The following is a 17971-nucleotide window of genomic DNA, read 5'->3' as shown; positions in this document are numbered from 1 at the left end:
CAATCGATTCTAACTATATTAGGGACAAGTTACCCACTTGTGTGATTTTTTCCAGTAAGTTCCACTAAGGCTGGCTCCACAGTCATATGCCTGAATGATGAATGTGTACTCTTTCTGACGTTCACAGTCGATTGGGCTTTTTGCACGAAGCAGTCCTTCACCAGATGTCCTGTTTAACACCACAGCTTCAAAAGGCACATCCTGCCCATGGATCTTAAAAGCACAGATCTCACCTGCAACAAAAAATATTATATTTGTGTGAACTCCATAGTACAAATATTACAGGCACTAACAAATTTGGACAACTTGCCAGAAGTAAAAACTAATAGCATGAGCTGTGATTTATGCCAGGGGTCGTTTTTCATATCAGAAGTAAATGTTGCGAACGGGCAAAAACAAATTGAGCAGTTGGCCAATTTTACACTGTCAGCTGAGTTGCTCATATCAATGAAATTTTCATTTCATAAGAGCACAACATTTTTACAAATGAGGAAAGCTATTTCCATTTAAATCCATCCACCAGAAAGATTGTAAAATCTCCATCCAATTGCTTTGTAAATTATTCCAGGGTAATTCCCTCATTTCCTCATCTAGAAGACTATTTTAAGTGTATATTTTTCTTTCTAGGAAGTTGATGTTCGAGTCCAAATTCCTACAATTAAGTTCAACTATTTGAACCTATCGCCCTATTTGACTCCCACTATTTAATTTGAAGTAACATTCTGGCTTTACCTCAGCTATTACTTTTGGCATCTTATTTTTTTTAAATAAATTCAGAGTACCCAATTCTTTTTTTCCAAATAAACCGCAAATTAGCGTGATCAATTCACCTATCGTGCACATCTTTTTGGGATGTGGAGGTGAAACACACACAGGCAGGGTGGGAATGTGCAAACTCCACACGGACATTGCCCAGGGCCGGGATCAAACTCGGGTCCTCGGTGCCGTGAGGCAGCAGTGCTAACCACTGTGCCACCGTGCTGCCTCTATTTTGCCATCTTACATACCGCTATAAGATTATGCCAAAGGTTCTATAATGCCCAACATTCTCCAGCTTTGTCTCAAACTCAGATCCTGACCAAAGGATCAATGGCCGGGATTCTCCCCTACCCGGCGGGGGAATCCGGCGTAATGGAGTGGCGGGAACCACACCGGCGTCGGGCCGCCCCAAAGGTGCGGAATTCTCTGCACCTTTAGGGGCCAAGCCCTCACCTTGAGGGGCTAGGCCCGCGCCGGAGTGATTTCCGCCCCATCGGCTGGCGGGAAAGGCCTTTGGCGCCACGCCAGCCGGCGGCGAAAGGACTTCGCCAGGTGACGCATATGCGGGATCATCAGTGGACGCTCACGGCATCCCCACGTATGCGCAGTGGAGGAGGTCTCTTCCGCCTCCGCCATAGTGGAGACCATGGCGAAGGCGGAAGAAAAAGTGTGCCCCCACGGCACAGGCCCGCCCGCCAATCGGTGGGCCCCAATCGCGGGTCAGGCCACCGTGGGGGCACCCCCCGGGGCCAGATCGCCCCCCCCAGGACCCTGGAGTCCGCCCGCGCCGTCTGCCCCCGCCGGTAAGGTAGGTGGTTCAATCCATGCCGTCTGACAAGGGTTGACAGCGGCGGGACTTTGGCCCATCACGGGCTGGAGAATCGACGGGGGGAGCCCGCCGACCGGCGCGATTCCCGCCCCCGCCGATTCTCTGGTGGTGGAGAATTCGGGACACGGCGGGGGCGAGATTCACGCCAGCCCCCGGCGATTCTCCGACCCAGTGGGAGGATCGGAGAATCGCGCCCAATGTTGTGGCTCTTCTTTGGGTTGCTACCAATGCTTCAGTTTTCTTCTTGTTTCTTGGCAACTAGGAAGTAAAGTTAGGTCACCATAGTCCCAGATGACCATAGGCTGATTTTACCTTTGAGGGGGAGACCTGACTGGTGGAGGATTAACCTGAGGATCACTACACCTCAGGCAAGGGGCAACCTTGAGAAGGCGGTGCCTTCATGAGGAATCTTAGCCAGTACGGAAGTTGAACCCGTTCTGTTTCCCCAAGATCACTGTTATCCAATAGAAATTGCTGAATAGCCAAGATTCGGCTACCTAGGCACTATTTCAGCCACATGCACTAATTATAGTTTAAAAACATCTTCTCACACACAATACTGATATGTACTTATTGTGTATATTTGTTTTATTGCTGACCATTATTCAATGTGAAACTTTGCAGTCTTTCTCTTTCACTTAAGTTTAGAAATATAGCATGAACTTATCAACCACATCTTAATGCAGTTTCAAAATGAATCTCCAAATTTCACTTTGCTGGAATGATTGCTAAAATGCTGACTTAAACAAGGCATGCATGACCAGCCCCTACTTTCAGGGCATTGAAGTGCCGCCTGTATGTAGCCCAAGTTTCTGAGCCATATAGAAGAGTTGGGAAGATGATGCCTTGTCCACAAGGATCTTGGTATCAGCACAGGTGTCGCGGTCATCAAAGACTCTTCTTCGGCATCCAAAGGAGGCGCCTGGGGATTGGATATGTTATTGGATCTCTGTATCGATATCAGCCTTGGATGAGAAGTGCCTCCCAGGTAGGGAAATGTTCCACATTTGGTCGGGTTTCTCAATTGATCTTTATGGAGGGAGAGACCGGATCTTGCCCCGGGGCAGGTTGGCAAAGGATTTGAGTCTTCTTGAGGTTGAGACCAATTCTTCAGTATGTTTCCACAAAGGCATCAAGCATGGCTTGGATATTCTTCTGAGAGAGCCGAAATGGCATTGTCATCCGCATAATCTGTGTCGGTTTCTTCTTCGATTTCAATCGGTTGAAAAGTTTTCCATTCATCCTGTAGACAATGTCCACTCCACTGAGAAGCTTGTTCTTGACAAGGTGAAGGATGGTGGCAATGAAGATGGAGAGAAGAGTGATGGTGATGACACATCCCTGCTTGACTCCAGCCCTGACCTCAAAAGTCTCTGTCTTATTTCCATCAGTGAGGACTGTTGCGACATCTTGTCATGGAGGAGCCGGATGTTGTTGATAATTTTCTCTGGACAGTCGGCCTTTGACAGGGTCTTCCACAGCTCGTCCCGGCTGACTTGAGTCAAAAGCTTTGGTCGGATCAATAAAAGCCAAGTTGATCTTGCTCCTGGCATTTCACAAAGTTGTCGACCTGTGAAAATCATGGTTTGGTCGGAAGCCAACCTGGCTTTCTGGGAGGATTTCTTCAAAGCCTCGGTGAAGCCGGCCAGGAAGAATTCAGGTGATGATCTTCCCGGAGATGGAGAATAGAGAGATTCCTCGGTAGCTCCCACAGTCCATTTTATCTAATTTCTTGAAGGTGGTGGTGACGACGGCATCCGTAAGGTTGCCTGGGATTTCTTCCCTGTCCCAGATTTTCAGGAACAGCTGACGGAGATGACGAGTGACCTCCAAGTTTGAAAATCTCCACTGAAATCTCGTCCACTTCTGCGGCTTTTCCATTTTTCATGTGTTTAATGGCAGCTTCAACTTCATCCACGCTTGGTGGGAGTGCAAGATCCTTTTTCTTGCAGAGCTGGGGAACACGCCCTCATCGATGATTGTATCATGGTTTAGGATGGTGGTTTCGGAGTTCGTTGAAGTGTTCTCTCCATTGAAATCTGTTGTTTCCTCTTTCTCGCAAAAGGGTTCCATTCTTACTCCTCACAGGTTGAGGCCTAGGGTGTTGGATCTGTATATTGTCTTGGTGGCACTGAAGAAGTCCTGGGTGTCATGTTTTTTAGCGAAGAGTGCAGCTTCTTTGCTTTGTCAGTCCACCATTGGTTCTTGATTTCCCTAGTTCCTATTTGTACCCCCACTTTTGCTGTTTGATGAGTTCTCCTCTTTGCCTCGCTGCTGATGTTGTTTTGCCAGATGTGGAGATCTTTTCTCTTCTTGTTGAAGAGGTCTTGGATGGTGTGGTTGTTCTCGTCAAACCAGTCTTGGTGTATCCTGATCTTATAGCCCAGTGTTTTTCAACCTTTCTTTCCATTTTTACCAACCAGCCAACCTTCAGGAATCATGCCGGCCTACCTTCATGACCCACCATTTTCACTTACCTTTGTTGCGATGAGTGAGCCTTCTTGGTCCTCACGATCTCACTTGCTTTATCATTCAATGTTACATGTCTGCTAAGGACTTCAGCTGATTCAGCTAAGTTCTCGTTGCATCCTTTGAAAAAGAACAAAAGGTCTGACCTCGAACTCGCCATGCTTAGTCTTCAAATGCCTTTGATGGTTTGAGGGTTTTAAACTCTCAATGCACATACACACATGTGCATCCTGATTTGAATTGGTAAAATTAACAAAACCATACTCAAGAAATCATCTTTATACTGCTTTTTCCCAATTTCAGTTTTTCTTTATTGGTGGTTCACCAGAGGCCCTGGAGATCTCTACAGTGTTAACACTAGGACTGCTTTGTCTGTCACGGACTCTTCTGAGCAGCTCTCTCCAGCAGATTCATTTGTGAGATCCTGGCCTATTTGTGTCTCTCGCCCTCTTTTCCTTAATACAAAATACCCTATCTTCAGTTCTTCACAGTTCTGTTGCCTTGCTTGTTCAAAGGTAGAAAATGGAGGAATCTCTCCTCTGTGATTTCACGCGGAAAGCACAGAAGTACACCATGCGTGACTTCTTTGTACATGCTGGGTGAGTGACTTACTGTGTGCTGCTGCTTCTGGTCGGAAGACTGCATTGTTCCATTTAAAAGCTGGTTGCGGCCGGCATTCTCACTTTAAATGGCACTTGTGGCCGTTGGGCGCTTCCCTATGATCGGGAATGCTGTGACCAATTGCCCCGCGACCCTCCCGACACCCACCTATGACCCACCCAGGGGTCGTGACCTGCACTTTGAAAAGCACTGTTACAGAAGATGGTTTCTTCATAGCTTGAGATAGTGGCTGATTCCAGCTCGTTCCAGTTTTCCTCCATTCCATTAGAATGAACACTTTGCAGATTTTGGTAAAGACATTGTTGAAAGTTCGTTTGCATGCTTGGCTCTTGAAGCCGTTTGATCCTGATCTTTTTTCGGAGCCCTTTCCATATGTAATGTTACTGATGAAGCTCTCAGTTTTCATCCATGTCACATCATGTTGGCATTTGCCCAATAAGCAGTACATATCCAAGTAGTATCCAAGAAGCAAAAGAGACAAAAATAAACAAAAAACACACACACCCTGCTTTTCATCATGCCAATGAATGCAAAATAGTTTAATGCCAATGTTATACAAGTTGAGATTGTTGCGGCTGTCCCAGATTCACGAATAACATCAACGACACATTTCTGCCAATGGCCTTCATTTGAAAGAACGGGACAATTCACAACCAACAGACCTTTAAGGGGCTTGTTTAGCTCACTGGGCTAAATCACTGGCTTTTAAAGCAGACCAAGGCAGGCCAGCAGCACGGTTTGATTCCCGTACCGGCCTCCCCGAACAGGCACCGGAATGTGGCGACTAGGGGCTTTTCACAGTAACTTCATTGAAGCCTACTCGTGACAATAAGCGATTTTCATTTCATTTCATTTCATTTAGGCACAAGGGTCAGCATATCCCATTGGATAGAATTTGCTTCCTTTTCTTTCCTTCTCTTGCCATCTCTCTGCCTCATCATTTAAGGCATTTGGACTCAAAGCATGATGCGGCTCGATAGACATGTTGCCACCATTTGAGATTATTGGTAGCCAAGCTCATCCCAGTCATTAATAATAATAATCTTTAATAGTGTCACATGTAGGTGACTTTAACACTGCAATGAAGTTACTGTGAAAATCCCCTCATCGCCACACTCCTGCGCCTGTTCGGGTTCACTGAGGGAGAATTCAGAGTGTCCAATTCACCTAACAGCAAGTATTTCGGGACTTGTGGGAGGAAACTGGAGCACCCGGAGGAAACCCACACAGACAGGGGGAGAACGTGCAGACTCCGCACAGACAGTGACCCAAGCGGGAATCAAACCTAGGGCCCTGGCGCTGTGAAGCAATAGAGCTAACCACTGTGCTACTGTGCCGCCCTGTTAATGTCAATGCTGCCATGCTTCAAGGTGAGTCTCAGAATGTCTTTATAGAATTTTCTTTCTGAGAGTTGGGAAAAAAGGACCTGACGGTGGAGACATGCTTTGGCCATCCGAACACAGTATCCAGTCCATCATAATTGATTTTGCAGGGATTTGGCCCGAATGCTTGTGGAACTGGCTTCAAGAAGGACACTCGTGTTTGTTTGACAGTCCTCCAATTGAACCTGGAGGATTCAGTGGAAATATTGATGATGGATTTTCTATCTTGCTCTTATGTGATGCTGGTTTCACTGCAGTACGAGTGTGGTAACAACAACCATCCTGCACACAAAGACATTTGTTGATTTATGGAGGTCTTTTCTCGTCAAACACTCACTGCTGTAGTTTGTAAGAAGCTGAGCTGAGCTAGTGCAGCTGATCCACTCTTGGAGCTTCTCGTCAATGTTGACCTTTACAGACAAGTGACTGCAACCTCAACATGTTCCAAAGTCTCTCAATAGTATTTCAATGACAGTGCTTACTACTCATTTCTTATTTATTAATTGAAAATGCAATTATGCACACTCCAGATTCCCAATTAGCCGTGTAAGACTTGTGGCTAATGCATTGGACAACACTGCCTTGAAGTGGTTTTCCCTTTTATAATTGAAGCCTCCAATTGCTTAGTGTTAAAAAAAAATGCAATCTGCTTTCAAATGAGCATTTCAAACAACATTTCAATGAAAGGAACTTCAAATTCACTGAATTCTAAACACTGGCATCTGGTACTTCCATAAACACACCACTGTTCCATTGTGAAACTTGATGTGGAGGACAACATCTATTCTGATTATAGGTGTTTTTAAAACTTTATAAAACGCAGATATAAATTCCCCAGTTTGTCTTATCTACAGAAGATCGAGGAGATATGGCCCATATTTTTAAACTGCTTAAAGCAACAGATGACATTAAAGCAAGCACATTACTTAAGTTACACTGTGAGAAGCACTGGAGGTCAGCTATAACATTAACAAGCTTTCAATAAAGTTTGAGTCTCCAAAGAATAATTCTCCGATCTCCTTGAAGTAAACAATATATCAAAATTGAAGCAAAAGTAAATAGATTCATTAACTAAAATTATTTTTCGAAAGTGTTGGATGAATTTCATTATAACAAGAGATGGTGCTGGGTTACAAATATCTCACGGAGTCTACGTTGCTGTGGCAACATGCACTTTTCCATGCATGCTACAGTCTGGAATTATGGATAGTGATAGGAGAGCAGGAGTGCAGCAAACTTTAGTGACTTGAGATCTGTTTTTTCCACAGTCATCCTAACACAATCTACCAGCGGAGTCTTCCCACTTTCCCCCACAAGAACATTCAAACATGTTGCACAATATTTCGGCCTTATCATAGAATCACTACAGTGCAGAAGGAGGCTATTTGGTTCTTCGGGTCTGCACCGACCCTCCAAAAGAGCACCGTACTTAGGGCCACATCCTCACCCCATCCCCGTAACCCAGTAACACAAACAGCCTTCTACCACCACCTATTTCCTACCACTAAGCCAGTTGTGGACCCAATTTGCCATTTAACTCCATTTAACCTTTTGGACACTAAGGGGCAATTTAGCATGGTCAATCCACCTAACCTACATATCTTTGGATTGTGGGAGGAAACCGGAGCACCCGGAGGAAACCCACGCAGACACGGGGAGTATGTGTAAACTCCACACAGTTACCCAAAGTCCGAAACGAACTGGGCTCCCTGACACTGTGAGACAATAGTTCTAACCACTCTTCCACAATGCCGCCCTATATACATCCTGTATACAACCTGTCTGTGGGCAATAAGAAGAACAATGCACCAAGATGGCACGGTGGCACAGTGGTTAGCACTGCTGCCTCACAGTGCCAGACACCTGGGTTCAATTCAAGCCTTAGGTGCTCTTTCAGAGGGTCGATGCATACTCGATGTGCTGAATGTCCTCCTTCTGCATTGTCAGGATTCTACAGTTCTAGGAACATTCTTTCACACTGTTATGCAAAGATTTCCTCCCCTCAAGTGCAACAGTAAAACAAGTGTTTTTTTTTACAACAATCTGGTACTTTTGTGGTCATCAGTTCCAGCATATCAACCGTGTTTAATCCATTGAAATTAAATTCTCCAACTACATAATGGAGTTTTAACCCTTGTCCTCCAGATTATTACCCCAGGCCCCTAGATTACAAATCTTGTGACATAACACATGCTTCTGTACCCGAAGTAGCAAATGTATGTAATATTCGGTTGACAATTCTATTGGTCCAGGGCTTCTTTTATTTTTAACATGAATGTAAATGTGTTGTAAGACTTCTTACTGTGCTCACCCATGTCCAACGCTGGCATCTCCACATCATGGCAAATTAGTGAGGATAGCTTTGTGCTGTGGATTTTTATCCAATAGGATTTGGGGTGAGAATCAAGGATAAAATATTGCAGTAATGCAGTAAAAGCTATTTGTATTGCACAAGGGTTTTGCAGTCATTAGTGTAGGCGGGAGTTACATCTCATCAGCCTGGGCAAAATCTGACTTCAAAGCTGCAAGGTTAATCTTTATCCTGCTGCCAACCCAGTTCATAGGTGAACGTTTTCTAAATACATGCCAACTGCATTTGACAAGCCTTTGATAAGATCCCACATTGGAGACAGATAAAGAAGGTAAAAGCATGGGGGATCCAAGGTAACTTGGCAAATTGGATCCACAACTGGCTTTGTGGTAGGAGATAGAAGGTGGTGGTAGAAGGCTGTTTGTGTGACTGGAGGCCAGTGTCCAGTGGCGCACCATTGGGGTCAGTGCTGGGTCTCTTATTGTTTGTGATGTATAGAAACAATATAGATGAGAATGTAGGGGGGGATGATAAGTAAGTTTGCGGATGACATGAAGATTGGCAGGGTGGTTAATAGTGAGGAAGATGGTCTTAGGTTGCAAGAAGGTATAGATGGGTTGGTCAGATGGACAGGTCAGTGGCAGATAGAATTTAACACTAAAAAGTGTGAGGTGGACTTCCGGTGCTGCATGTAATTGAATGGTTGCACCTGTGGGAGCTCCTGCCCGGCTGGCAATGGAAATTGGACCCAAAAGTTTTTATACCAATGGTTTACGTGTCAGTAAGGGATGCACAATCGGTACTGAACTAGGTAACAAAAAAAGAAAGGAACAGCTTCAAAAGTGGAGCTTCTAGTGCGTTGGTTGAGACGAAAATGGAGGAGGCAATTACAATACCAGGCCCCTAACGATTGAAATTTTGGCTGTGGAACTGCAGAAACAGCACTGAGAGGTCTCAGGAGACCATGAGAAGGCAATCGAAACGACAAATTCTTCGATTTGTGGGGCTCTGGCTAAGGTGGATGAGGTGGTGAAGCAGCAGGATGCAGAGCTGCAGGAGATAGGGGTTGCCCAGTTGAGGCAAAGTGCCCAGATCGCTTTTCTGGTGGTGAAAATGGAAAAGATGATAGCCGACTATAAGAGCTTGAGGGCTAAGTTAGATGACCTTGAAAATCGGTCGAGAAGGCAGAATCTGAGGGTGGTTAGGTTGCCAGAAGAGCTGGTGGGCCCAACCCCGACAAGATTTATGGCACAGTTGCTGTGGCAGATGGTGGGGGAAGGGGAAAGGCCAGCTACTCCCGAATTGGATCAAGCCCACAGGTCGTTGAGGCATGCTGGAAAACGCCCTGGTGCATTTATTGTGTGACTCCACAGCTAACAAGACAAAGAAAGAATTTTACGAAGGAGCATCAGAATAGCAGATGAGAAGGCCACCAGGTGAGAATATACAAGGATGTTGGAGCAGAGCTGGCCAGGAGGCGGCAACTTTTAACAAGGCCAAGACTGCACTGTATCGTAATAAAGTTTGGATTGGTGAGATTTACCCCGCACGCCTTTGGGTGATCTATCAGAATAAGAACCCTTACTTCGAGTATCCAGGGGAAGTTGAGGCGTTCATCCAAAGAAATGGACTGGAGTTAAAAGTAATTGTGTTTTGTACAGGTTGGGGGATGTTTGTTCGGAGGTGAGTGGGGGTTGTTAGTGTTTTCTATTTGTCTATCTTTTTTTATCAATGGTTGGAATGTGTAGTTGAGGCTGTTTGTAACTTTGCATGTAGAATTGTATTGTGGGGTTTGGTGGGATAGGTGTTGTTTCCTGTTAATGTTCTCATTTGAAATTAATAAAGTTGGTTTTGTGGGGGAGAGGGGTTGGTTTGTTGTTTTGGAATTTTGGGGTTAGAAAGGGTTCTCTGTGCAGAGGCTACATCGCTGTCTAGATTAGTTAGTCAACAGAAGTAAAGGGATGGATTTATCTGTGGGTCATACGATTGGGGGTTTATTTAGAGTTATGGTTATTAGGTGGTTGGAGTTTGCTGAGGTGGGGGTGGTATTTGGGGACCTGGTTGCGGTTTACTTGGTTGTTTGGCTGTGGTACCAGTGGGTGATGGAGAGGAGGAGGGGGAGGGAGGGGCTAGTTTTCTGATGGCGATTGGGGACTTTTCTTTGACTGGTTGTGTTGGGGGAATCCGGTGGCCATCTTGGGTAGGCCTGATATTGGCCCTTCTTGGGGGGTTGCTGGACTGCCTCACGAGGCTGGAATGGCTGACTGTAGTAAGGGGCTGGTGGTGGTGGTGGTGGTGGTGGGGGGGGGGGGGGGGGGATAGACGATCTCCCATCCGGCTGGTCACATGGAATGTGAGAGGTTTAAGTGGCTCGGTAAAGAGATCTGGGGTTAGCGAATGCTTTCTGGTGAATATCCCAGGAGGGGAATCGACCTGGACAAGTTGCCTTTTCGTTTAGCTAGGTCCAGTTTATATTACCTGGGAGGCCGGGCGGCCCCTGACTGGGCCTCGCTACAGAGGTTGAATATTTGGCCTGGTTAAAGCGATGCAGGATGGCCTAAAGAGATGGATTACCTCCCGGTGACTTTGGCGTGGAGGGTTCAGTCGGTCAAAATTAGGATCTTCCCAAGATTTCTATTTTTGTTCCAGTGACTTCCAGTTTTCCTTTTGAAATCTTTCTCTGCAGAAGTCAATAAGATGATCTTGTCTTTCATTTGGGTGGGCAGGACCCAGTGGGTCCGGGGGGATTCTTTACAAAGGGATAGGAGGTCAGGGGGTTGCCCAACCTTTTATACTACTATTTGGTGTTGAACATTGAAATGGTGCGAGGGTGGTAAAAGGGAGTCCAAGTGGGGGCATATGGAGAGGAATGACTATAAAGGCACCAGTTTGAGAGTATTGGTCACGGCTCGTCTTCCGTTTTCCCCAATGAAATGGACTGTGTAAGGAAACTCTTTCCAATTCTCGATTCATTTTTAATGCCTGTCCTTCTGGCTGGTTTTGAAACTTCTGACTTGTGGTTTTGACCTGAAGCCCAACCACCCCCCCCCCCCCCCCACACCCCACTGCAAGCTGATATGGGCCCAGGCAGACCCCTTGCATTTAGTATGCTCTGCGGCATAGTTCATGATGTTATTTTGATGGACTCGGCTAGCAGCCAATCCCCTTTTCATAAATTTCGGGACATCATCCCAATTGTAATTGGTAAAGCCTTTCAGGAAATTCTGGGACAGAATTCAGGTTCCATTTTGGCTCCTAGTTTCATTCTGAGAAGGAGCTGAGCAGAAGTTGTTCAATATCTCTCCCAGAAAGACTGGATACTATGCTCTCTTTTATCCCTCGGCTGGAGTGAGCAGATCTGGACACTCTCTCTAACAGTCCTGTGAAGGTTTAACTTCTGACTGAAAGGCTGCAATCAGTAGCCAGGTCTGACCTGATGGAGATTTTGTACTTGGAAAAAGTGTGTAATGAGAGGGTCGGCTGGAACAGAGGGTCTATCTGAGGTGGCACCCGTTTATTTCCTATTTCAGGGATTTGTTCACAGTCAGCTGCTGGGGGCGCTGGAGGAGAGGGGTGTATAGGGGATTGGTTGTTGTTTCTGTTGGGTCTATGGGGGGGGCGGAAGGGTTAAGCTGATTTGATTGATTTGATTTGATTTGATTTATTGTCACGTGTACTGAAGTACAGTGAAAAGTATTTTTCTGTGGCCGAGGGAACATACGGACAGTACGTACATAGTAGATAAAAGGAATAATCAACAGATTACATTGACAAATGGTATATCGACAAGCAGTAATTGGTTACAGTGTGGAACAAGGGGCCAAACAAAGCAAATACATGAGCAAGAGCAGCATAGGGCGTCGTGAATAGTGTTCTTACAGGGAACAGATCAGTCCGAGGGGGAGTTGTTGAGGAGACTGACAGCTGTGGGGAAGAAACTATTGTTAACATTTGTACGTATATGGATGTAAAGATGTTCTATTAAAAATTTGTTCATAAAAATATATTTAAAAAAAAGAGTGAGGTGATGCCCTTTGGAAGGAGTAACAGGACAAGGGAGTACTCAATAAATAGCAGGACACTAGGAATCTTAGAGGAACAGAGAGATCTTGGGGTGCTTGTCTGCAGATCCCTGAAGGTAGCAGGACAGCTAATAGGGTAGTTAAGAAGGCATATGGAACACTTGCCTTTATCAGTTGTGGCATAGATTGTAAGAGCAGAGTGGTTATGCTGGCGCTGTACAAAACTTAATAAGGCCATAGCCAGAGGACGATGTGCAGTCTGGTCACCTCACTATCGGAAAAATGTGATTGCACTGGAAAGGGTGCAGTGGAGGTTAACCAGGATGTTGCCTGGGATGGAGCATTTGAGCAAAGAAGAGGCTGGATAGGCGCAGGTTGTTTTGTTTACACCAGATTGGTGTATAAGATTATGCGGAGTATGGACAGGGTGGATAGGAAGCAGCAGTTCCCCTAAGTTGGGCATGGTAGCACAGTGGTTAGCACTGTTGTTTCATAGCGGCTGAGTCCCAGATTTGATTCCCGGCTTGGGTCACTATCTGTGTTGAGTCTGCACATTCTCCCCGTGTCTACGTGGGTTTCCTCCGGGTGCTCCGGTTTCCTCCAACAAGTCCCAAAAGACGTGCTGTTAGGTGAATTGGACATTCTGAATTCTCCCTCTGTGTACCCCAACCGGCGCCGGAGTATGACAACTAGAGAATTTTCACAGTAACCTCATTGCATTGTTAATGTAAGCTTACTTGTGACACTAATAAAGATTAGTATTAAATAAAAGAGGGTCAATAACGAGGGGGCTTAATATTAAGGTTAGGGGCAGGAGGTTTAGAGGGGATTTGAGGAAACATGTTTCACCCAAAGGGTGCTGGGAGTCTGGAATGAGCTGCCTGCCAGCTGTACAAAACTTTGGTAAGGCCACATTTGGAGTACTGTGTACAGTTCTGGTCGCCTCATTTTAGGAAGGATGTGGAAGCTCTGGAAAAGGTGCAAAGAAGATTTACCAGGATGTTGCCTGGAATGGAGAGTAGGTCTTACGAGGAAAGGTTGAGGGTGCTTGGCCTTTTCTCATTAGAGCGGAGAAGGATGAGGGGCGACTTGATAGAGGTTTAAAAGATGATCAGGGGAATAGATAGAGTAGACAGTCAGAGACTTTTTCCCCAGGTGGAACACACCATTACAAGGGGACATAAATTTAAGGTGAAAGGTGGAAGATATAGGAGGGATATCAGAGGTAGGTTCTTTACCCAGAGAGTAGTGGGGGCATGGAATGCACTGCCTGTGGAAGTAGTTGAGTCGGAAACATTAGGGACCTTCAAGCAGCTGTTGGATAGGTACATGGATTACGGAAAAATGATATAGTGTAGATTTATTTGTTCTTAAGGGCAGCACGGTAGCATTGTGGATAGCACAATTGCTTCACAGATCCATGGTCCCAGGTTCGATTCTGGCTTGGGTCATTGTCTGCGCGGAGTCTGCACGTCCTCCCCGTGTCTGCGTGGGTTTCCTCCGGGTGCTCCGGTTTCCTCCCACAGTCCAAAGATGTGCGGGTTAGGTGAATTGGCTAATGATAAATTGCCCTTAATGTCCAAATTGCCCTTGGTGTTGGGTGGAGGTGTTGAGTTTGGGTAGGGTGCTCTTTCCAAGAGCTGGTGCAGACTCAAAGGGCCGAATGGCCTCCTTCTGCACTGTAAATTCAATGATAATCTATGATTAATCTAGGACAAAGGTTCGGCACAACATCGTGGGCCGAAGGGCCTGTTCTGTGCTGTATTTTCTATGTTCTATGTTCTATGTAGTAGAGATATAAAACCTCGCAACCTTTAAAAAGTACGTGGATGAACACTTGAAATGTCATAACAAGTGCTGGGAAGTAGGATTAGTGCAGATTTCTGCTTTCAACATGCGGAAAGCATCTTAAGCTGGCTATGTGCAGCTGCCTTCATCAAAAACGCACAAAAGTATATAACGTTGTTTTTATTTAATAGAATCTATTGTAGTAATCTATAATATTTACTCTTACTGCTTCCACAGAGAAAGAGCATACAGAAAGCGGGCATCGCACATGTGCTGACTCTGCGCATGTGCAGCGTGTAGAAAGCGCACATAACACATGCGTTAACTCTGCGCATGCACAGTGCCATCTGCTGGAAACTAGTTCCCAATCGACCATGATCGACGTTCTGGACACCACTGTAGTAGAGTTTCCAACTTTTATTTTATTCTTTCATGGGAAATGGGCATTGCTGGTTAGTGCAGCATTTATTGCCCATCCATAGTTGCCCATGAGAAGGTGGTGGTGAGCTGCTTTCTTGAACCATTGCAATCTAATAATAATAATTAATAATCTTCATTGTCACTTACATTAACACCACATTCCGGCACCTATTCGGGTACACAGAGGGAGAATTCAGAATTCTCAGCAGGTACGGGAATTGAGCCCGCGCTGCTGGCCTTGTTCTGCATTACAAACCAGCTGTCTAACCCACTGAGCTAAACCAGCCCCCCTTTGGCGTAGGCAGGCCCACAGTGCTAACAAAGAACAAAGAAAAGTACAGGAACAGGCCCTTCGGCCCTCCAAACCTGCGCCGACCATGCTGCCCGTCTAAACTAAAATCTTCTACACTTCCGGGGTCCGTATCCCTCTATTCCCATCCTATTCATGTTAAGATGTCCCTTAAACGTCACTATCGTCCCTGCTTCCACTACCTCCTCCGGCAGCGAGTTCCAGGCACCCACTACCCTCTGTGTAAAAAACTTGCCTCGTACATCTCCTCTCAATCTTGCCCATCATACATTAAACCTATGCCCCCTCGTAATTGACCCCTCTACCCTGGGAAAAAGTCTCTGACTATCCACTCTGTCTATGGCCCTCATAATTTTGTAGACCTCTATCAGGTCGCTCCTCAACCTCCGTCGTTCCAGTGAGAACAAACCGAGTTTATTCAACCTCTCCTCATAGCTAATGCCCTCCATACCAGGCAACATTCTGGTAAATCTCTTATGCACCATCTCTAAAGCCTCCACATCCTTCTGGTAGTGTGGCGACCAGAATTGAACACTGTACTCCAAGTGTAACCTAACTATGGTTCTATACAGCTGCAACATGACTTGCCAATTTTTATACTCAACGCCCCGGCCAATGAAGGCAAGGGCATTGCTGATAGGAAAAGAATTTCAGAATTCTGACCCAGCGACAGTGAGGGAACGGGTGATATACTTCCAAAACAGGATGGTGTGTGGCTTGGAGGGGAACGTGCAGATCCCACACATCTGCTGCCCTTATAGAGATAGTGATCACAGGGTTGGAAAGTGAGGCTTGGTAAGTTTTGGCAGTGCACCTTATAGATGGCACACACCGTAATCTTATTGACCCTGTGCCAATTAGCTTGTGGCTCAGGTAGTAATCCAGATGCTTTTTAATTTAGCTCCCAGCTGTTCATACTCCCTTCGCAGAACCTCTGTTCCTGTTCTACCTATGTTGTTGGTACCTACGTGGACCATGACAACTGGATCTTTACCCTTCCACTCCAAGTTCCTCTGCAGCCCAGATGAGATATCCTGAACCCAAGCACCAGGTAGGCAACACAACCTTCTGGATTCTCGATGCTGGTCACAGAGAACAGTGTCAATGTCCCTATCTATGCAATCTTTGGGTCTACCATCTTAAGTGCCCCAGGAGTAATGTTATTGATGAAAACAAACTCTTCCTTCCTCCTTTTGAGCATCTTGCAAAGATAAATAGTCATTTCAGTTCGCTTCTTGCACTCTATTCCTTAGCAACCCCGTATCTAGGGAACATTAGGATCCAGGAACGGGTGTCAAACCCCCAGAGCGTAAACTATTTTGCTATTTGCTTTAGCTTTCTGGAGTCAGTGTCATGCATCTGTCCTTAATTTCTTTTTAAAGATAGTCACTTTGAAACACGTTGCACCATCTGATTGCAAAGGGATCCGACAGTTGGAAGTCTCATTAACTTATAATAATCAGAGCATTCTCAAACTAAATGAAACGTGTCGTTGGCGCAGCCCGCTAAAATCCCAGGGCTGCCAATTAGAAGCCAACATCTGTGACCATTTATTAGAAGCTGATAAACCAAAAATGTGTATCTATTTGCAAATAAATCAGGACACTCAATACTATCGGAAGCACATTTTCTCTGTGTCGAAATATTGTAGAGTTAGATTTGAACAGAACTTCATCACATTACCCACAAAAAGATCCCGAGGAATTTTTCACACAATTAATTTATCAAGTGGAGTGAATGTTTTTATGTAGACAAACAAAGCAATTAGTTAGCAAACAGCCGCATTTCATAGTCACTGAATAAATGAATGATCAATTTATGGCTTTGTAGTAAAATTGGTTAAGGAAAGAGTGGTTTTCTTTGTAAGGTGCTTGGAATTTTTTTATATCCGCGTAAGTCACTGGAAAAACGAGAAAAGATCGTGGTCCTATCATCTGAAGGAAGGCACACAACAAAGCTTTTGATTCAGTTAGTCAAATATTAAACTATCCAGATTCTCATTTATTTTTCAATTTGCCTTTGGAAAGAAAATATGAAATGGTGTGACAGAGTGAAGCACTTCCGATTTCAAGATGGTCGAACCCTGAGGAAGCCCCTGCCCATCCCCCCCCCTCTCCTCCCTCCGATTCTGGTACAGGTGAGGGGCTAACACTAGCGTCGCCAGTGGATCGTGCCAAAAATGGCCGGAAAATGTCTGGGTCCTGGGCCGCGCATGCGCTCAGCTGACGGCCTACGCCGGTTGCGCCGTAAAACATGATGTTGAACGTGCACGAACCCTCACCTGCCAACCACGACTTCTCAGCCACCTGCTGGTCACCTTCCACCAGTCCTCCCAGCCCAGCAGAAGCCCCCTCCCCCCCCCCCCCCACTGTTCCGGGCCGCGGGCCAGGTGGAACTCGATCGACTGGACCCGTTCCGCCTCGTAGTACCTGTGCCGTGCCGTTTCGGCCACCTGGATTTGGGAGTACCGGCTGGTCGCGTTCTCGTGGAGGACGCAGGTCTCGATGGCAGTCGCTAGGGTGAGGCGCTTTATTTTAAGGAGCTGCTGGCTTAGGGTGTCCGAGATGACCCCAAAAACTATCTGATCCTGAATCATGGAGTCGGAGGTGGCCTCATAGCCGCAGGACTGCGCGAGTATACAGAGGTGTGTCAAGTAAGATTGAAAAGGCTCATCCTTACCCTGCAGGCGCTGCTGGAAGAGGTACCTCTTGAAGCTCTCATTGACTTCCACGCTGAAGTGTTCCTCGAACTTCAGAAGCACCGTCTTATATTTTGTTTTGTCCTCGCCTTCCGCGAATGCCAGGGAGTTGTAGATGTGGATGGCGTGTTGCCCCGCCATGGAGAGGAGGAGGGCGATCTTCCTGGTGTCCGATGCATTCTCCCTGTCTGTGGCTTCTAGGAAGAGCTGGAAGCGCTGTTTAAACAGCTTCCAGTTGACGCCAAGATTTCCAGCGATTCGGAGCGCCTGCGGCGGGCTGATGTTTTCCATGGAACAGGATGGCGGATTTCTGAAAGAGTGCAGGTAGGTCTCACAGTCGCTGGTTAGCTTCCACTACTGGT

The 17971-nt window shown here is 46.0% G+C and overlaps 1 protein-coding gene across 1 annotated transcript in view; it reads right to left on the bottom strand.

The window, feature by feature from the left end:
- The window catches only part of clstn2a (calsyntenin 2a), a 1020747-nt gene that overhangs the window by 323659 nt on the left and 679117 nt on the right, over window positions 1-17971 (bottom strand). The window contains exon 4 of the mRNA XM_072474574.1: window positions 38-233. Coding sequence (XP_072330675.1) covers window positions 38-233 — 196 coding nt within the window. The remainder of the gene's footprint in view (window positions 1-37; window positions 234-17971) is intronic.

The sequence above is a fragment of the Scyliorhinus torazame genome, chromosome 14 (genome assembly GCF_047496885.1).
Source record: "Scyliorhinus torazame isolate Kashiwa2021f chromosome 14, sScyTor2.1, whole genome shotgun sequence".
NCBI lineage: Eukaryota > Metazoa > Chordata > Chondrichthyes > Carcharhiniformes > Scyliorhinidae > Scyliorhinus > Scyliorhinus torazame.
This window is presented reverse-complemented; position numbering and strand designations above follow the sequence as displayed.